Genomic DNA, 21,805 nt, shown 5'->3' with positions numbered 1-21,805 from the left:
AATAACTGATTTCCTGGAGTATTCTGGCTATATAATTCATACTGGGTTGTAATAGACAATGTTCTTTATACCACCACCCCACTATCTCAAACTCAATTCCACCCCTATCCTACCCACCCTCCTGCCTCCCACCTCCCTACCTCCCCACCCTTCCCACAATCCCACCCTCCCCACAGCCCCACCCTACTCTACTATCCCTACTCGTAGCCTCCCCCACCCTCCCTACTCTCTCAGCCTTCCCCACCCTACCCCACCCCATTCCCTCGATGCTGAAATGATCAGGACACAGTTTGCACTTAACCACTAAATCTTTATTGAATTTTTATTGTAACAGCAATGCAATATTAGCAAATAGAGAGCAATATAGAGTGAAGAGAATACAGCAATAAAGTTAGAAGGAGGGGGTAGGGGTAATGGGGTTCAGTGGTAGGAGGAGGGCTACTGACAGGGGTAAAAGCAAGGGTTTTTATTTATCACTTTTATAACTTCCATGAAAATTTACCATCCATCATTGACAATTTCATTCCAGCAGTAATTTATCAAAGGGCACTCATCCTCTATTAAACTATTAATCTAATCACCTTTGAACTTTCTCCCACTAGGTTTTTTATCCATGTCGAATTCACTCTAAATAAGTTGGTCTCCCTGCAGTTCCCTCTGAGTTTATTTGAAATCTTTAAGGATAGCAATCACAGGGTAAAGGGTCACAAGTAAGTACACATGCCCACTTATAGCGATATCTAATACACAATATTATTCTAACATTCTAAATAACCCCACCCACTTAAAATTACTTAATAGTCCCTCCCACCCTAAAATGCTTATGATTATATATCCCCTATTACTTAAACTTGATTACACAAAGAAATAAAAGCAATGCAATTTTCCGCAGATCAATTCAATACCATTCTACAATCTAAAACAACAAAGAACTTTCAGTCTCATCAGATGTGTCTTCTCTCTTTAGATGAAAATGTAACATGGCTCCCGCAGGGCTCTCCATTTCTGCCCAGGTCTTTCCAGCAGGGTGTTCTCTGTTGTCAATCTTGGAACTGTCTGTATCTGATGTGAGATGTCTGTGGTGGATGACAACTGGATCAATTCAGAAGTCCAAGAGGTACCTGCAAACTTAAACAGAATTCCAGACTGCACCATATAGATGTGGCCCTCTTATTCTGTGCACCTGCAAGTTCACTGTATTACTTCATGATTCCATCAGACTAATTCTCCTTTTTTCCACTATCTAGGACAAATACCTCACTGTCCAAACTAAATTGACCCTTCATAATGTATGTAAACTTTCTCTGTTTCAATATCCTAACATGATAAATTTAGCTAGTTCTCTCTAGGCTTGCCTATCAATGGGAGCTCTTAGATCTTCTTCCTTCTTGATTTAATTAACAATGTAAATTTGGGCCAAAAGTCAATTAATTAATTTTGCCAGTTTGTTTCAAAAACTCAGCTATTGATTTTGCTTAATAATCTATCTCCTTCATGTTTTTTATTTTGCTCCCTTTCTAACTTCTTTAGATATCAAATTCCATTGATTTTTTCCTTTCTTATGAATAAAGCCATTTTTGTTGGAAAATGCCAAAAAAATTAAAGGATCCAATTAACATAAATTTGATTAACAACAAAAGAAATCAATTGGGTGAAAGGAAACTTAACCAAACTTCAATACTATAGAATAATAAATTTAGAATTACTTATCCTTAACATCTACATTTATAGATAGCATATATAGCAATAGAGCATAGTACACACTGCCAAAAAGTTAATCACAAGCTTTAGTAAGCAGCCAAATGTGGATCAGGGACTTTCTGAGTTGTTAACCCACAGCAGCATATTCTCCCTGATCATTCTTGTCGTTGGGGAACTCCTCCAGACTTTTGCTTGCAGTGGTGGCAAATGTCCGTGTGCACATGCCAGGGCTACAGACAATGACCCATTTCTAGGCACCCTGCAGCTTGAAGATCAATTGACAACCGTAAATTTGACACAAAACAACTTGAATTCAAAGGTATGGAGGATGAATTGATACTTGAGGTAAACAGAAGTGACGCTTCAAAATAGTTCAGAAGCACAAATGCACCATTTTAAAAGTAATTACTCTAAAACACATGAGTGGTTGACAAGCTTTCTGATTCCATTGAAGGAAAAAAAGTTGTTTTGGATTAAATAGTCAATTAGGTTTCTCTTTTGAAATTTTATATCCTTTTATATGATTTTTAAAGGCCCAATTAATAGAATTGAAATTATATATGATGTTAAAATTGAAGATGAACAGGATGAACTGTTATACAAATACTCCAGTTCTGAGGAGCCTCTCATTCACAGCGTTGTAAGAACTTCACAGTAAAGAAATATTTTACACTATGTTACTTATCATTTTTACTTAGTTTAACTCTAACAGTAAGAATTGGATAGTACTTTGTAATTCAATGGAAATTTTTGAAAGCCTAGTCACCACTTCAAAACACTTACACTAAAAATTACACTAAAAATTTTAAGTATTTAAACATGCAAGAATAAGGGTGGTTGATAATGAACATGTGAAAGATGATGCTGATGAAAAGTGAAACTTCACCGTTAAGACTCCTCTTCACGTCAGGCAATTTGAGATATACACAATGTTGTTTTCTACCGCTCAAACTGTGTTTTGGCAATTAAAGCCTCCTGTTACATCTCTGTGTGTGGCAGCAAAATGGAGTCTCAGCAACCAGGCAAGAAAATGATACAAATCCTGCAGCAGGGTCAATGGCAGTAGTAAAGAATTAAACAGAAAAAGAGAGGTTAGGGTTAGATAAAACAGTTCAAGGTAGTAGCAAGGGACCAGGCTAAAGAAAGTCAGGCAGTCCCAGGTTAGCACAAAGCATCCAGGGGACACCAGAGGTGTCACTTGGCTGAAGACAACTCTTGTGTTGTTCGTTGCTTTGAGTTCTTTGAGTTGCTTTCTGAGGCTTTTCATCCATTGGCAGCTTCACATCAGCTCCATCCTCTAGATGGACCCTTTTCATTATATGGATTCTGATCCTTCTGAAGTGGTTACCGTCAAGTAATATGGAGTTCACTAAGGAAGTCCATATCCTCAAGACAGTGTCCACAGCCCTAATTCCTCTTCTTCAAAGATGTCCTTTCCAGGCATAGGAGTGTGAATCTGGGTGCTAAATCATTTCTCTTCTCTCCACACATCCTAACACGCTACAGTCTAATGAGGGGACTGAAGATGGAATGCCCAGATGCACATGGAGACAGACACATGGATAGATGCTTCCAAAACGTCAGCTGGTGCTTTTCCAGCCAATTAACAACACTCATGAAAATTCTTTCTGAAGTACCAGGACAAATCTTTTAAGAGTTGGGTACGGGATTTTGGAGTCCTTTTGATCTGCTATTCTTTAGCCCTCGAAGGTAATTGAGATGTGGTCACATTTCACGAACATCTAACACCCCTGGAGCCACCAGTAATCTCTGGTTACCAGGTTTAATGCTTCGTGGAAGCCACTATGGCATGATGATGGTAAGGTGTTATGTCAAAGCCAGAGTCCTTGGGTACATGTGATTTGCACCACGATGTGAAGGCACACTCTTAACATGCAAGAGTCCATCTGAGAGAGCACTTTCTTTTCAAGCCTGAGATGTTTCATGTTACAAGGGTTTTGCCTGCTCCTGGGAGAACCAGTCGAGTTGCTGCTCCTTGAGAATTAACAGAACCATGGCAGTGGAGTTTGAAGATGGTGAAGTTTCTAAGGGTGCAGCGAGAGGATCACGGAAGCCTTTCCATACTGCACCGATAATTTTGGCTTCCTTAGTAAGGTCTCGGTCCTCCAGTGATTTAAAGAGGGTACCGAAACTGCAAGAAAAGTCATGTCCTCCTCCTCCTTGTCTCCCCCTCCATAAAGAAATCAGCATTTCCTGCATTTGCATCAGCTTCTCTGTAAATGTTAAAGAACAAATTTGGCAGCCTATAATTTAGATGGTGACAGAGGTTTTGGCAGGTAAAACCCAGACTTCCAGGACTGGCTGGAAAGTAAACTTATTAATTATTTTAGTTAGATTGGCAGTCAAGGTGGAAAAATGAGAGATAATTTATTGGCAAATACTCTGTTGCTCTCAGAAAATGTTGAAGGTCTTTTGGTGTTTTAGAATGTGTGCCAGTCCAGGGTGGCCCTGACCTTCTATAGCCGTTTCAGAGAGGATGTGCCTCAGGTGGCCTGACGATACAGCAGCCTAAAACTTAGCACACAGTCACTGATTGAGAAGCTGAACAGGAATAAATTTTGAGGGTAGAGATCCTGAAGGACGTGACAAGTATTTACAGGGTACTGTAAGATGGAGGCGGCGGCGGCGGTGGTGGTGGAGGCGGTGGCTGTGGCGGCGGGTACTGTGGTACCGGAGGCTGGCGGTACCAGTGTGGATTCCAGGTGATCATAACAGGTACATATAGTGATCTTCCTTGTCCGTCTCGTCCCACTGGGTACCAGGCGAATCCTACTGGGTAGGTCGGGTATGCGGCATATGTGGGGTACGTTTGGTATCCAGGTATTTGAGGTACGAATTCAGTGTACGTTGCCAGGTGCGCTTGGTCTTCTAAATTTGGAATAGATAGGCGAGGATACTGATTCTGGATAGTAAAATTGTTTGGAGCTCGGCAATCATAAGAAACTTGCAGTTTCCACCCCCTCTTCACCTGGAGAACTTGGGCTCCATTAGGTGCAATCGTTGGAGTAATCAGCCCATCTTTCACATTTCTTGCCACAAAATCTCGCAGAGCTGCCATTTCAGGTTCAGACAGTGAGTACACATGTCCGCTGGGAATACTGTGTGCTCCAGGTATCATTTCTATGTGAGGGTCAACCAGGCGGTGATCTGGGTAGACGTGCTCATCTACTGGAGTGTACACATTCTGGACATAGTAATACCTCACTGGTTGGTAAACTCTGTATCCATCTACTGGATAATAGAGTGGCGGTTGTGGTGCTGGTGGTGGGAGCGATGGTGGTATTGGAGAATACATCCGGCAGTGGTAGCGGCAGTATTCAGAATCAAAGACAATAGATCGAGTGCTCCATGTGATGTTGGGATCATGTGTGCTCAGCCAGCGAACCCCTAGGACGACAGGGAAGAATGGAGACTGAGTCACATCAAATGACAGCACCTCACGGTGATCTCCCAGGTCAACTATCAGGTCGTGAGTTTCGTGGACAACTGGGCCCGATGCTATGGGGCGCCCATCAATTGCTTCCACAAGTATTGGCCAGTCCTTGATTCTTAGAGGAATTCCATTTTGAGCAACGTATTCGTGATCAATGAAGTTGCCAGAAGCACCAGAATCGATCATGGCTCGGACGAACAGGGTGTGTCTGCCCGGAAGATGAATCTGGAGCATCACTTGCAAGTGTGGAGATGAGGCGTCATCTTGTGGGGACCTTATTATTTCTGGCCCGGTCGCTGAAGGTCCCTCTACAGCGGGGCCGGGGAGTTTCCCGCCGGCGAAGCCTTCGAGGCCTTGGCAGGACAGTTGTCAGCGTAGTGACCTCCTGTTCCACAGTAGAGGCACAGGTTCAGCTTTCTGCGTCTTTCTTTTTCCTCCTGGGTCAGGCGCATGCGGGCACCTCCCACCGGCTCGGTTGGATCTACCTGGTGGTGGCTTGCAATGTGAGGCAACACCAGCGCCCGAGGTGGTGAGCGTGGCTTGCGAGCTGCAGCAGCCCTGGCCAGCCTTCTCTCAATGTGAATGCACTGCCCAATCAGAGCAGACAGCGACTTGGCGACCTCGAGGTGGGAGAGCTCCTCCTGAATGTGGTCGCTGAGGCCCTCGTGGTACTGGTCGATCAGCGCAGGCTCGTTCCAATCCAGGTCCTGGGCAATCATCTGGAAAGCATTGGAATAGTCGATGACAGACCCCATGCCTTGGCGCAGGCGTCTGATCTTGCGTTTGGCAGCCTCTCGCCTCTGAGGGTCTTCAAAGACATGCTTCATTTCCATCATGAAAGCTGGGTAGTTGTGCATCAGGTAGTGGGAGCGCTCCAGCTTTGCTGAGGCCCAGCGGGCAGCACGGCCGGTCATCATGCTTGTCACGAAACAGACACGGACACGATCAACTGAGAAATCCCTGGTGCTCTTTTCCATGAAGATCTGGCACTGGGCCATGAAAGGAGCCAGCATGTCTGGGTTGCCATCGAACTTCTCTGGAAGGTCTTCTGGGCACTCTTCCTCTATTGGAGGGGGTGGGGCAGCAGCTGCTGCAGCACCGCGGAGCTCGATGTCATCATCCTCATCCTCAGGGGTGGGTTCCACTTGCTCTCGAAGGGTGGTGTTCTCCTCTGTGAGCTTCTGCACCTGGTTCTGCAGGTTGTTGTTCTCCTCGGACTGCTTCATGACCTTCTCTCTTAGGTTGTTGATCTCTTCAGAGAGCTCATCCCTCCTTCGTTCGGTCATGTTGGGGACACACGCGCTCTTATGGCCGGTGTGCTTGGAGTTGTTGTTGTTGTTGTTGTTGGGGGGAGGGGGAGGGGGAGGAGGTGGGCAGTCGGGACCCAGGGTGACGGTTGGGGTGGGAGGAGACCTCCCAGCTGTAGCTTCACTTCTGTGGGGATGGAGGCCTGGATCCTGGCCCCCTCTTCCACTCCTTCTTTTTTTTGTTTTCAAAATCCGCTTATTTCTGTAAATAAAGATAAATGCATAAATCCAACTTATACATTCAAAGCAGCAAAATGCAGACACAAAGGATTTGGTATTTAAATTATCCCTTGCTCCATACACTTATATTAATAATTAGCGAACAAAGAAAACAAACTTTGAAGAGAAAGGTATCAATCAGCACCATGGATAACAAAAAGGAAACTACTTTTTGATGTTCAAATGACCTTGTCTTCCTCAAAGGCCACCTGTTCATTATGATTCAACAATACATTATCAACAGTATGCTTACCTTTATAAACTATAAAAAAATGTTGAAACCCTCTAAACAAGTAGTTTTGTATTGAAACAGAGGAAGAAACTTCAAGGCAAACATGGATACCAAATCAATTATGCAAATTAAAGCCCAAATAATAACTTTTGTTATTAAAGAAGCTCGCCAAAAATAGTTAATACTACAACTAATAGAAGCTAATTAAAAAAGAGGGGAGTATTACAATCACAATGCATGTATTCATCAGCCCTGTGGGTGGGAGGGTACTCTGGCCAACTGTCACAACCCTCTTTCACTGCCACAGAGAAGGTAACTGGTTATCAAATCAAACAACCACCACCACAAAAACCACAGGACTGCCTAAATTACTTTTCTGACCATAATTTAAATCCCCAAAGAAAATTCTCTATGGGACAGAAATGGCACTAAGCAGCAATATGTGTATGTCAGTTTCCCTTGTCATTTATGCAGTCATTCAAGAAATACTAATTGATGCCTCCTAGGAAAAGCTATAAAATGGGGCATTCAAAGAAGCCCAATAATAGTATACCTCAAACTAATTGTGAGGACTTAATTAAATAGTGCAGGTAAATTATGTACTGAGTATTCAATAATGGTTAGCTGATATTAACAAAGTTATTAATTAGAAAATAGAAAGGTGATTATCTGTGTAAAGAGAGTGGGATTAAAAGAGGGAGGGGCTGCAACTATAGCAACATGGGCATGCATTTCCCACCTAAAGATGTTTACTTTTTTAAAAACACTGTGTTGGTCAAATCCAAGGCCTTATTTGTCTTGCAGGTCACCAGTTTGCAATCCATAGTTTTTAACCAAGATTTGTCAGCATAGCCCCAAGTGAAGGTTTGTAATGTTAAGGTGGAACAGGGCTGCATTCCTGCAGGTGAGTGGATGTGTGTGGGGAGGTGGGGGTAGGGTGTGTGTTTAAGCATTCTAATTATGAGTGCAATGACAATAAATCACACACATAAAAATTCCCAACACAGTGTCTGCCTGTGTACTTGCTGAAAATAGTTACATGCATTTAGAATGATTTAATTATTTTAAATTTTATTAATAATCTCAAGTCCCATATTTGGAAAATTTAAATATATAAAAAGTTTAAAACATAATATGTAAAAGTCTAAAAAAGTTTAAAAAACTTTAATTTCAAAAGTTTAAAACTTTTAAAGAAAGTTTAAAGAGTTTATAAAACTTTTAAAGAAAGTTTGAAAAGCTTATAAAACTTTTAAGAAAGTTTGAAAAGTTTATAAAACTTTTAAAGAAAGTTTAAAAAGTTTATAAAACTTTTAAATAAAGAAAAGTTTAAAAACATAACTTGGTCCTCTCTGGATACTCACTATGTGATTTACCTGCAAAAACGGACACCAAATAAATTACATAGAATAAGGCCAGAAAGATACACAGTTGGTAATTAGAGAAGTTAGGTGGAAAATAGTTACTATTTTCAACCAATAGAGTACAAGAAAAAAAAAAAAAAGAAAGTGGTAATTAAATATGATGCCCAGCCCCTGGCTGTAAAGAAATGCTTCTTCTTCCCCAACTCCTAACCCTTTAGGTACCTCCCATGCCCCAGTGTCACCACCCACAGATACTTTCCCTGTGTCCTTTGCAGTTGGTGTATAGCCACTCCAAGGAGTGGCTATACAGCAAACAGGGTCTTTAAGAGACAGGGAGTAGTGTGACATTTTAATAGTTTTAACCCCACTACTTAATTACTTTAGTAACTTAGTCTACAAAAACAAGTAATTGACATTCAAGATAAAATATTCAAGTTTAGAAAAAATTAGAAAACACAATAAACACATCATAACCTGTGACATCCAGTATCATTTCCAACTCCTTAAAGACAATTCTATTGATGACCCTGACAATATAACATCACAACATAATGCAACTTTTACTTATTAAATTAGGAGTTTTCATGTCCCATTAAGAAACAACTAATAAGCATAAGTAAGGTGACTCAGGTACCACTTTTGTCATTCAGACATTAACATCTTCAAAACCTTGAGAAAAGACTTCCTAAAGAGCATTCACAGCATGGCCTGGTGCAGCCTGACCACTTGTCAATCACGGCCACTAAGGGGGGCTTTATTGAAGCCCAGGTCTGATAGTTTTATTATCTGTAAAAAACAATGATGTGACAGAAATAATAATACATTAGGAAATCAGCAAATAATTACTACATGGTTTAGGGAAATAAAAGATCAATAAGTGTTAAAAATTCAAATACTTTTGGTATATAAGGATGGTACTTTAAAAGTAAAAAGAGACCAGAGTTAAGATGGGAGGGGCTGCAACAATGAAACTTGGAGGTGCATGCCCTCCCCCCTACCAGACATTTCGTTCTTTTTTATTTTTTAATGTAGTGCTGGTCAAACAAATTCAAGGCCTACTTTAGCCTGCAAGGTCACTAGCTTAAGACTTCTGACCTTTGCCAGTAACAAGCCTGAGGCCTTCATATGAGGGTTGGCAAGTTTAGGGTGGGATGTTAAGAGACAACTGCCCAGGGAACAGTAGTTTATCCATTAAAAGTAATAGGGTAATGGGCAGGCAGGTTAACAGTGCATATAAAAATATTTAAACAGCGACTGAGGCAGCACAAGTTAACCTGGGACAAGGAGCATGTTTACTTGATTTGAATTATAGAACTATGTATGGCTCCTTAAACTCCTCCTTAGTAGGGGCTGCATTGGAGGGGAGGGTTCAAGAGGTCTCATTCCTGAAAATTAAAAGGACAAACTGCATAAAACCAAGCTGCCTAGGACAGATGCCATCTTTACATGATAATAATTTCAGTTTTAGTCTTTTTAGGAATTAAATACATTTGGTTAATTATTGATTCTTCATAATAGCTTGGAAAAATTTCTATTCCACAAACACACCAAAGAGCAATAGTAGCCAAAAACCATAAATAAACATCCCATTCGGAAATGACACTTCATTAAGCAACTCTTAGTTGCTTCATATTGTTAAATGTCCAATTTTTTACTACTATCTTGTACTATTTATAAAATGCAAATTCTCTTAATATGCATGTTATTACAGTTGTTTTGAACCTCTGTAGTATGCCAATATACAATATCCAAAGAGGAGGGGGAATTACTTAAAGCTGTAATTATGATAAGCACAAATTTTCCATAGATTGTGTACTTGTTGTGGGAAGGGGGTATGTGACAGATTTTTGGGAGCCAAAGCCCCCGGTTCCTCCCCTATCAAAGTCCTGGCTCATGATTTGTAATATATGGAACCAGGTTTTAAAATTTCTTCATTCAGCTAGAAACACAATTCTTATAATCAGTTATAAATTTGTTTTATACAGATGTTTATGCAAGCTTAAACAATCTATATTTTGTAATGTAACCACTTTATGTAACATTACACAAACTTTAATACCAATATGTACCATTAACAATCCACTTGCCCCAAATTTAAATTAGCTTTTTATGAAAAAAGCTAATTATTTGGAATAACTAGCTTTTTATGAAAAAAGCTAATTATTTGGAATAAGTAGCTTTTCATGAAAAAAGCTAATATTTGGAATAACTAGCTTTTTATGAAAAAAGCTAATTATTTGGAATAATTAAAATTAATTTAGTTGTTTTGTATTATAATTACAGCTTAATTGGAGTTTAAAAACACATACACTTTTAAAAATTCTGTTAAATGTGAGAGACAACGCAAACGAGGCAACTCAGGACAGCAAACCACCATAGGAAAGGAGCAAATCAGAAGAGACCTACAGACATCAAGCAAGATGCTGAATAAACCAATTTACTCTGATCATTTAACACATATTTAATGAATGCCTACCATGTGCAGGCACAATTTATTATACATAGGCAAATAGGCTAGGGTTAATCACCTAGAGATTCAAGAAAAAAAACCCAGCTTCATAGGCACACAAATAAAAAAGCCTTATCCTCACACAGAGGCCAAACCAACAGCACCAATTTTGTATCCACCAAAACATCGGATTCCAAAAGGTCCACTAGTGTCTCTAAAAAAACCTTGAATGTGAAAATATTTTTAAAGTTTTTTAAAATAAGTTGTTAAGTTTTGGTTTTCATCTGCAGTAAAAACTTTTGACTAAATTGCCGTTAGAGGCACCAGCCATGCCAGTTTACAAGGTCCCTTCATAAGCCATTATCAGGAGTTTAAATTGTGGGATTGTGTTATTGAATATATGCAAAGCACATATTAAAAGTGCTCATAAATTCCAGTTATAATTATTAATTGTTTTATTATTCTAGTAGACACTAGTAGCCAAAGAGCAAAACCGACACAGCAGAGAAACCGCAGGGGGGCGGGGCTGTACAGCCAGGCTCAGGCTAGGAAGGTGCGCAGGTGCAGAGGACCGGGGCCTGAAGGGAGGGGCTGAGGGCTCACACTGCGCATGTGCACTAGTTGGCTCTGAGGGAGGCGGAACTCTAGGCCAGCCCGGCAGAGGCAGGCTTAGGGAGGGGCCAAGCCTTGGAGAGGCGGGGCCTGAGCAGGCCACCTCAGAGAAGGCGGGCCTGGGGGAGGCGGGATGTGGGTGAGCTCACCTCAGAGGAGGGTGAGCTTACCTCAGAGGAGGCGGGCCCAGGAGAGGCGGGGCCTGGGCGGTTTATCTCAGAGGAGGCGTGCCCGGGAGAGGCGGGGCCTGGGCAGTTCACCTCAGAGGAGGTGGGCCCAGGAGAGGCGGGGCCTGGGCAGTTCACCTCAGAGGAGGCGGGCCGGGAGAGGCGGGGCCTGGGCAGCTCACCTCAGAATGAGGTGGCCAAGGAGAGGTGGAGCCTGGGCAGGCAGGCACTAAGGAGCTGGGAGGAGGGGCCTGAGGACGCCGCATCTAGAAGGCGCGCTCTGGGAAGGCGCGCTGCAGGGGAGGCGCGCTCAGAGGAGGCGCTGTGGGAGGAGGCGCTAAGTACCGCAGAGAAGGCACGCTAGGATGGGCGGGGCAGGCCTGAGACTGGCTGCTACAGGGCTGCAGAGTATCTGCACGCCCCCCCCCCCCGAATCCCCCCTCCCAAACTCCTCCCACCAGCCACCAAAGCCAGATTCATTTCATGCAGCAAGAGCAATCCACAGATCCAATCCCCCCGCCATACTCAGCAAACCCACAGTTTCCACAAACTGTTGCTGGACGCTGATTCGCGCCACCACAACTACACCGCCACTTCAATCAAGCACAACCAGGCAGGCAGCCTGCTCTGCCTTCACCAAAAGATTCCTGTTTCCACTCGAATCAGCGCCCCTCCACTCCACTGCTATAGCGGGAATGGTATGGGCAGAATGTTAAACACTAATTTTTGCCCAGGGCTCCATTTTGTCTACCAGCACCATCATGCAGAGAACCGTCCTGCAGAAAAATAGACTGGGAGCCATTCCAAAAGGTGAAAGGGTGGGGTCCTGCTCCAAGAAAACAGAGGAATTTTACTTCGCATCTCATGTCCCACTACGGCTGCTTTATTTGTAGCGCAAACAGTCTGCAGCTCCCATACCTCTGTAGCTCTTACCACTTTGTAGTGCATTTTAGGTTTGAATTGTTCCGCAGCTCATGTACCTCTGCAGTTCATGTGCCTCGGAGCGCAATGAAGCGCTATCGTCGGGCTGGCTAATCGCATCGTTTTTGCAGCATTTTTGTAGTGCTACTCTTCTGCAGCTCAGATTTTGCAGCGCGTGTAAAGCGCAATTCAGTTTTCTGTCTGCAGCTCCTATATTGCTGCTCCTCGTTCGGGATTGTAGCGCCACTGAAGCGCCCATCCATCAGTTTGTGGCACATAAAGCGCCCATCAGTTCCTAGCGCAATGAAGTGCCAGTTGTAGCGCCCATCAGTTTGTCGCCCGCGTGAAGCGTGCTTGTAGCGCATCTGAAGCGCCAGTTTTGTAGCGCATTTGAAGCGCTTATCAGTTTGTAAAGCATGGCACTTGGTAGCGCATTTGAAGAGCAAATTGCAAATCGATCTGTAGCTCCTGACCGTCTGCAGCTCATCACTGTCCGCAGCTCATCTCTCTCTACAGCCCATATCTGGACTTGGTCCTGGAAACCCAAGCCTTGAAGGCTTGTTTTCCCCATTTGTTTTGGGGTACAGCCAGTGAAGGCGTGACAAGGTTTGCGTGGAGACATTCTGGGGTGCTACTCCATCTCCCGCAGCTCCCGATAAGCACGGGGAATGAACGTGATCTTTAAAAAAAAACATCCTCACCGCATACTCACCACGCGAGGACTCCTCTGCGAAGGCAGGAAGGATGGGGTCCCACACCTGAGCCAGGCGCGGTCTCCACTGGGTGCTCCGCAGCCCGGAGTGGCTCCGGACAACAGCCCGCTCAGTGGACCTTTCGCCAGGCTTGGTGGACCTTCTCCGCTGTTCTCCTCAGGGCGCAGTCAGGTTTCTTCGACACACACCAACCGAAGTTGAAGCGCGTGTACCAAGAGCGCAGACTGCGAGCCTTATATAGGTTGCACCGAGGAGGGGGGCGCCAAATCCCAGCGTGCTCCGCGGGCTAGGGGGTGGAGGGGGGTGCGGGGGATGGGGGATGGGGGTGGGGGCGGTGGCCACACTACAGTGGCCCGCCGCTAGAGGGAGTACGGGATTACCGAGGGGGTGCGGGATGCTGATGCTGAACTGGCCAAGCTGGGAGGGAAGAAGAAAGGGAGGGGAGGGGAGAATCGAGGACGGACGGCCTAGCCAGGCCAAGAATGCAGTTGCCCCGGTGGTGGGAGCTGGGAGACCCCTGTGCTTGGACGGGACAGGGTCGGGGGACACGAAGGATGAGCCCCGCGACCACTGGCACATTCTTGCTGACAGGTTAGTGGCCTGCGCGCGACGTGGAGGTCCCGGGGCCAACAGGCCGCCGCCTCCCCCTCCCCCGCTCGGGTTCCGGGCGCCTGGGCGCGCCCTTTGGGCACCAGCCTCTCTTTCGGTCCCGGACCCCACCGTACCCCTCCTTCAGTACACCCTGTACCCCACTTTCCCGGCCCAGCTTCTCTCTTCCCAGGCTTGACCCCTGGCCTTTTTTCCTCTCCGCGCCCCCGCGGGCCCCTCCCTGCTCTGCGGGCGCAGAAATTCCATCTCCAATTCCTGTTCCCAACATCCCCCTCCCCGCCCAGCCCCAGGGTAGTCCTCTCCCGATCCCTGCAGCAAAGAGCTGGGGGTCGTTGCCTGTTTTTCTGGGGGGGGGGGGGGGGGCGTTTCCCCGCGATTGGGCTCTGCGGCCGGGATGCGAGCCAAAGGAAATGGGTATCAAGCTGCGTCCCCGCTACACAAACACATCTTTTCTCCTTTTCTTGATCGTGATAGAGAACACAAAAATTTGACATTTAAAACACCGAATTTCCCCCTCTTGCTAAGTCCATTTCTCGGTGGCGGAAATCTCGGTTTTCTTCGGTTTTACGGAGCAGGGAAGCGGAATCCTGAAATGCTGGGAACTACACAGGGCGTTCAGGTCAGGGTTAACCCCGGCTGGAGGCCAGAGATGCTGCGGCACCAAGTGCGCTATTTCCAGAAACCAAAACCAATTTAAAACAGCTGTGGATGCTTCCAATGTGTTTGGCGGGCTTCGGAGGCTCCCAGCTACGGACTTTTGGTGGCGATTACGAGGTTTACACAGAGATCTTGCTTCCCCTGCAAGGTTACATTTTCCTAAATCTTGTAGGGTGAATGAATGCGTTTAGTCACGGCAACAGCACGTTTAATCCTTTCCAGCGGGTTGCCGAGATTCGGCCACAAATATTTGCGTGCATTTGTACTATCAACATATATATTTTATGTCAAGGAAAATTGCAGTGGCTGATAAGACGCTAAAGTACTGATGAGGAAGGATGCTAAATAAAACCTTAACGCAGGTTCCCATCTAAGCGCCTCAGTGTTAGGCGCTTGGGAAACTGACAATCTGTTGATGAGCTTAGTAAAACAAATTTAAGTTAAAAGGGAAAACCAAATTGTCTACAGCTGAGTTAGGTTTCTGACACACAGATGAAACTCTTTCGTATTTGAAGAGCAAAATTGAGCACATTTTAGTAACATTGCTACGGATTATTTTATACTTGGAGGATCAATAAGAATTTGACTTATTGTCGTAACAACGTTGCAGACACCGCACTTTAAAAGCGAGCCTTTCTAGGAATAAACAAAACTGTAGCCCATTTCCTGAGATTTTACTTTTCATTAGAGATAAAATATCCACTATCCGGAATATGAATGAATGAAATGCAGCTTTTTAACAAAGACATTTTCGTAGGAAGTTGGGTGAACACAATTACACTTTTTAGAAGTGCCTTTTAATTTAATCTTTAGGATGTTCACTCTCTTCTGCAAGATAGAATAATTCCAGGATTTCTTATGCTTGGTAGAGTACTGTTCTGATGACCGCTGTCAAATTCTTAGCAGTTTTATTTGTTTAAATTCGAAAGTTACTTCACCTAGTTAACTGAGACATTATTTTTCTAAAAATTGAGATTTAAAACCAGTATAGATGAAAAGTAGGAAAAATTAAAGTTCAAAACTCCATCTTAAGACTTTAAAAGTTTGAACAAGTTCGAACCAATTTGATTTTTTTCTTTTCAAAATGTTAACCAGGACTTTTTAAAAAAACGTAATTAGTACTTTACTCTAATAAAAGTAATTTCAGGTCATTGTACAAAATTCAGGAGAGAAAACCTTAGAAAACTCTAAAGAAGAAAAGGTCACCTGTAACCTCTTCACCCTGCAATAACACCAGTAAACATTATAGAGTCTGCTTTTTCAGACGTTCTCTATGCATATATAGGTATCTATACCGTAAATATTTTTCATAGGATTGCAGATACTTTCTAAATGTTAAAAACAAGATCAAATTAATTCTTTTCGATTATTTTCTTTCCAAAGAGCCTTTAAATGTTAAATAACATTAAGTTTGCAGAGCTTTCTTTCAAGGAAAAATATTAATTAATTTTTTAATTAAAATTTTAAATGAACAACGTTAGTACATAAATATTTAAAACCAGAAAACTGAGAAGAATTTTCTCTGGTCTCACTGTTTCTAACATATTATCTTTTTTTATTCTTCTACATATGAAAATATTTTCACTTTGCTTAGAAATAGAATTTTCTAAGGGAAAAAACAGCATCAATAAATAAGTGATTTAGATAAAATCTTTTTGGTATCCAAAAAAAAAATATTAAAAATAAAACAGAAAGATAACATTAATAGAGCAATACTTTAGGCAACATTTTTGTGTTGTCTAGAACAACAAAAACTTTCAAAACCAAAAATAAAATAAAATTAATAGATAAGAACTTTAAACATATTTTGGATATTTAATATCTACGTGAATTTTGGATTTTCTCAGATATTTATTCCTGGTGTTGACTATTTCTGCCCATTTTGCACAGGGTTGCATATACAGCAAAGAGGAGTTAATGCATATTATTTATTTTATCAAATAATACCTGGGCTTTGTATTTAGACATTTTATCTATTTTTATGAGAGTTTGCTGTAGATCTACGAAGCTGTTGATTTAACACCTATATTTAACTTCTAGTAGGGTAAGAAAATTGTATTTCAAAACAAAGTGGGATTTTCACTTGTTAGATAATAACTAGACTTTCTCTTTGGATATTTTACCCATTTAATGAAAATTTGCCATGTATTTATAAAGCTGTTGAATTTACCTTATGTATTTAGCTTAAGTTCTAGGGTTTTAGAAAAACTATTTCAAAACCAACTGGAATTTTCACTCGTGAAAGAGTAATTGCACTTTTTCTATTTGGACATTTTACCCCTTTTTAATGACAATTTGCTATAGATCTATGAATCTGCTGACTTATCACATGTATTTGGCTTAATTTCTAATATGATAGAGAAAATATATTTCTAAGCGAAGTTAAATTTTCAGTTGTCAAATAATAACTGGACTTTCTATTTGGACAACTTATTCATTTTTAATGACAATTGCTATGGATTTACGAACCTGCTGACTTACCACCTGTATTTGGCTTAAGTTCTAGTATGGTAGGGAAAATTTATTTCTAAGCAAAGTAGAATTTCCAGTTGTCAAAGAGTAAGTGGACTTTGTATTGAACATTTTATCCATTTTTACAACAGTTTGCCATAAATCTAAAAGCTGTTGATTTGCTTCTTGTATTTTACTTAACCTATAGTATGGTGGACAAATTGCATTTCTAAGCAAAGTGGCATTTTCACTTGTCTCACAGACATTGAAAATAAGGGATAGCACCAGAAAAAACTGGTTAGAGACAACTTCAAAGAAATAAAGATAACATGTATCCAGTTTCCAACACTAGTTTTCCACTGGTGAAAATCATGCAGTACACAAAATATGGAAGCAATGAAGAAATCCTGACTTGTTAAAACAAATTCCCAAGTCAAATATTCAGATTGTTTTTTATTCTAGTAAGTGCAGTATTTATAGATCACATTGTCTCCAAAATACCCACCCGCCTTCTTCCTTTTTCTTTTTTGCTAATTTTCCATACTCTACCCGAATCCTTTCCTTAAAATTCACCCTTCCATATTCTCTAAACACCTAAATGCATATTCTAACACTTATTTCCTACCCTCGGTGTAAAGAAATGACTCTAGGGCAATTGATGATGTGGGTTTATGTGTTCGTTAGAAATTCTTGGGCTGGAGGGGAGATCGCTTTTACACTTCACTCCATTTTAGTCCAGAGCTTCACAGAAATGTCAATATGATGACTGTTTTCTTTCTATCCCTCTCAACCTCCCCAGCAGAGACAGACAGACAGACAGACAGACATATGTGAGGGGCATACATAGATTAACACACACTCCATTTAGGCTTTTTCTAAACTTCGGAATCCAGTTCTCCAGTCTGTTATCTCCCTGATTTCCAGAAATATTAAGCCTAAAGTAGCAGTACAAGAAACAAACAAACAAACAAACAAAAAATGAAGCAATGTTTCTAGGTATCAACAAGTCTTTTCCAATGAATGTTTCTGATTCAAGTTTTCATGTTGGTAGGATCAGATAGAGTCTCAATGCTCTTAAATGCTGTTTCACATGGATTGCTTCTAAGCCAAATTCTCTCTTCATAATTCCCAGTGTTTTAAATTTTGTACACAATGTAACCATATTAAAGACAGTATTAAGTAAAAAACAAACCTCCAGTTTCCACAGCCTGACACTGGAACAACCATTTCCATTGATGTTGTATCCCTTCTAGTCTTTGTTCCGTATACATAAATATTTTTATATAATTACAATTTTAATATGTATAGATTTCTTACACTTTGTTTTGAAAGGTAAGTTAATCCTGCTTTCTGCAAAGCATTTGTCAAGGATACAGGATGTTCTTGTGTATGAGGTGGTGTGCAGATTAATTAGCAGTATTGCCGTGTGAGCGGGAGGCAGACTGAACCAGCACCGGCGAGGTGTATGTGTTCTTGGGTTTGGGTCAGGGTATTATCCCTGGTTAAGGATCATAAGCCTTTGCCCTGAGTTTTCTCTTCCTCAGCGTTTGTATGAATGAGTTTGATGAAGATCTAGGAGGCTTGCTTTAAAATCCAAGGATGAATTGAAAAGGGATAGCTGTTAGAAATTGGTAACAATTTAGAGGTAACATGGTTTTTAAGTTGGCTGCAATGCTGTGCTGAAAGCAAAGAATATTTTATAGTAGTAAATACATCATAATTCATTGGTATGAAAGTATGGAAATGACTTTGTATGGTGACAGTTCTTTAGGAAAATGAAGGTTAATATGAACCAGTGGCATGATGTGGTTGCAAAAGAAAAAGAATTAGTTAGCTTCTGGTAGTAGTATAGTGTCCATATGTCACAAACATTAATAGTACCCTGCTCTAATCAACCACACCTGTAGTACTGTGTCCATTTCTGGCTGTCACATTTAAAGAGAGATTTTGACAAATTAGACCACTTCCAGAGCAGTCGATGGGGATGTTGAAGGGTCTGGCAATCCTGTCATGGGAGGTATCTTCACAGGATCTGGAAGTGTTTAACTTGATAAGACGAAACAGTCAACATGAACTCTCTGATGTTTGCTTCGGAAAGTAGAACTAGCATTGGTGGGTTAAAGGTACAGATAGATTTCAACATGAGGCCTTCCTAACATTGCAGCTCAACAAAACAATCAACTTTATTTATTCTGTTCTTTAAATATCAGAAATATTCACCTTTCTTGCAATGAATATTTAACTTGAAGGCCATGTTAACATTTTAGTGTAGACCTGAAAGATATTTGTGATGAGAACATTTTATTTTTTCTGATAAACTGTCTAAATAGCCCTGTGTGTTGCAAGTTCATTTCTTACAGCTTGAAAATAGCTGCAACAGGGTAATTTAACACACACTCTGCTATCTCTCCCATTCTATTTCAAACATGAAAACCTGAGAAGAAAATGAAAGATTCCTTTTCCCCCTGCAAAGTGTCTTAACTTGCTTAATTTGCTTCCTAGAATTACTCTTTCCTGGAATTTCTTGCTCTGTCCGAGCAGGCTACTGGGGCTGAGGGTACCTAGGGCTAGAGGGGGCAGGCTGGCTGCTGGGGCTCAGCTGCCACTTCTCCAGAGGGAAATCGGGTCCGTTCTGCAACCTCCCCTCCCTTGTGATATATCTCCCTACAAAACTTAACAGTTAAAATTTTTAGCTTTTACATAGCAAAATAAAATATTTTTATCAAACATTTTTAACTTCTGTCCGTTTCAGGTTAGCCTGGTTTCTGCCTGGCTTAAGGGCACATTCTTAGTATCTCAAACATGTCTTGAGGCAGATTTTTCTTTCCTGTATGGTGATCTGCCTATTGATTGTTTATTTTGGTTACTATATCAAACTTTGAAAATACGATTTCTTAAAATGAATTTGTGGAGTACATAAGACTTCCTTACAGGACCCCTTTTGTGAGTAGTTTTGGATTCACAGAAGCTATTTTTATACCCTGGAGTTTCTAGTTCTTGCAAATTAAGAAGTCCAATGAGAGAGGTGAAGGAATGATAGAAAAATTCTTCTGTCATATTTTTTAACTTTTCCCTGCAGCTTTCACTTCTGCCTCACACTTAGAACTTTCTCCTCCACTCCAGTTGTTAGGTCAGAAATGCAGTCACTTTCACTCTGACTGTATGAAGTATATTTCTAATGTTGAACAACTTTCTCTTTTCCTTATTCTCTCTTTTATAAAAGGGCCTTGTGCACTTTTGTGGGATTGTAATAATGCAAACAGCAATTTGCGATGGCTTGCATCCCTGTTGTTGAAGATGCCACAGGCGTTCTTGGGCTGAGCTCATATTTCCAAGACAGAAAAGCTCAAAGATGAGTTTCTGGCTTGTCAACGCTCAGCTGGTCTACAGGCGGCTACTTGTAATTCCTTGAATGCAGTGCTTGCTTGCTCTGGCTCCGGCTCCCCTGCTTTGGAAGTAATAATCCCGTGTTTACATTTTAAAACTTAAAGACGTTACCTTAGGAAATAAATAGGTAGCCTCGAAACATTAGTTGCTGGCATGATTATTGTTATATTCTTGGAAACAATATGTTAGTAAAAGCTACAGTACTGTTTTCTTCTTTGGTCACTCTTTGGTAGAATTTTTTCTTTTTTTGTATCTTCATCTAAGAATTTTTATGCAATGTTTATGCAATAGCAGTTTAAGTGCATTTTATTATTTAAAAACCTCTCGTGTTTAGCACATTTCACTTTGTATTTGATTGTCTTAGACTAATCAATTTTTTGGAATGGATCTTTGGCATCCTGTACCACGGGAACCGCCACGGCATCTGTTGTGACATGTACGCAGACTTTCTTTTCTGATAAATGAAGCCGCTCATTTAAAAAATGTATAGGAGTTAGGCAGTCTGGTATAAATTCTTTCCCATTCTTTAGCTTTTCACTCATTTGTCTGGTCACCACTTGGATTATTATGGAGATTTGGGGTTCAGTGCAAATTTGAAAGAAGAGATCACAGTAATTTTCTTACAGCAGTTAAAGTGGAATATTTGTTACCTATTTCTTCAGCAGTATGCATAGAAGGATAGGTGCTCTTTTACCCTGGAAAGCAAAATAAGAGAAAAAATAGCAATGAGGTTTTTTATTTCTCCTTCTTAGCAAATTCATGTTTCTTGCTGTGCAGTAAAATGACATTGGCTTTTCTCTTCTACGAAATAGTTAATCAGTGTAGCACTTTTAACATCTTTCATTTTCTGTAGTTATAGGATTGATTCTCATGAAATACCAGTACTGCAGAAGTAGAAACAGAACAGATTACTACACGTGCTTATCAGAATTTCAAATGTACATTATTTTTTGTCTAACCGTTTTACTGCTAGAAGTCTAGCTTACAGTTATAATGGTGAAGGTGCTCAAAGATACAGATAAGGATTTTTATTATAGTATTGATAATCATAATGAAAAAAACTAGAAAAAATCCTGGTTATCTTTACTAATTCGTAATTTTTTTTTTTTTTTTTTTTTTTTGAGACAGAGTTTTGTTATTGTTACCCAGGCTGGAGTACAATGATGTGGTCTTGGCTCACTGCAACCTCCGCCTCCCGGGTTCAAGCGATTCTCCTGCCTCAGCCTTTCAAGTAGCTGGGATTACAGGCACCCGCCACCAGGTCCAGCTAACTTTTTGTATTTTTAGTAGAGACAGGGTTTCACCATGTTGGCCAGGCTGGTCTTGAACTCCTGACCTCAGGTGATCCTCCCACCTTGGCCTCCCAAAGTGTTGGGATTACAGTTGTGAGCCACCACACCTGGCCAGTAATTCCTTTATTCATTAATTTTTTTGAGTGTTGACTAGTTTTGAGACCCCATGCTGGATGCTGGGGAATACACAGCTCAGCCATCGTGGAACTTTTTACACTAGTGGGGTTGACAAAGAACAGGGATTTTTTTTTTTCAAGATTATTTGATTAATCA

At 41.4% G+C, this 21,805-nt stretch overlaps 2 protein-coding genes across 7 annotated transcripts in view; one reads left to right on the top strand and one right to left on the bottom strand.

Moving 5' to 3' along the window:
* Positions 1-289: 289 nt before the first annotated feature.
* On the bottom strand, positions 290-13,346 carry PEG10 (paternally expressed 10). The gene is given in 3 exon segments (XM_010389513.2): positions 290-5,490; positions 5,493-6,664; positions 13,136-13,346. Coding segments are annotated over 2 exon segments (2,124 nt in total). The 5' UTR covers positions 6,442-6,664; positions 13,136-13,346; the 3' UTR covers positions 290-4,315.
* Positions 13,347-13,507: 161 nt separating this feature from the next.
* SGCE (sarcoglycan epsilon) overlaps positions 13,508-21,805 on the top strand; it is a 71,691-nt gene continuing 63,393 nt past the window's right edge. For 2 of the 6 annotated variants that reach the window (XM_010389517.1, XM_010389516.1), the window contains exon 1: positions 13,508-13,727. In XM_010389517.1, the coding sequence (XP_010387819.1) occupies positions 13,619-13,727 (109 nt within the window). In that variant the 5' untranslated portion in view covers positions 13,508-13,618. The remainder of the gene's footprint in view (positions 13,728-21,805) is intronic. The other 4 variants (XM_010389515.2, XM_010389514.2, XM_030932638.1 and 1 more) reach the window with 2 other exon arrangements.

This window comes from Rhinopithecus roxellana, chromosome 6 (assembly GCF_007565055.1).
Source record: "Rhinopithecus roxellana isolate Shanxi Qingling chromosome 6, ASM756505v1, whole genome shotgun sequence".
Taxonomy (NCBI): domain Eukaryota; kingdom Metazoa; phylum Chordata; class Mammalia; order Primates; family Cercopithecidae; genus Rhinopithecus; species Rhinopithecus roxellana.
This window is presented reverse-complemented; position numbering and strand designations above follow the sequence as displayed.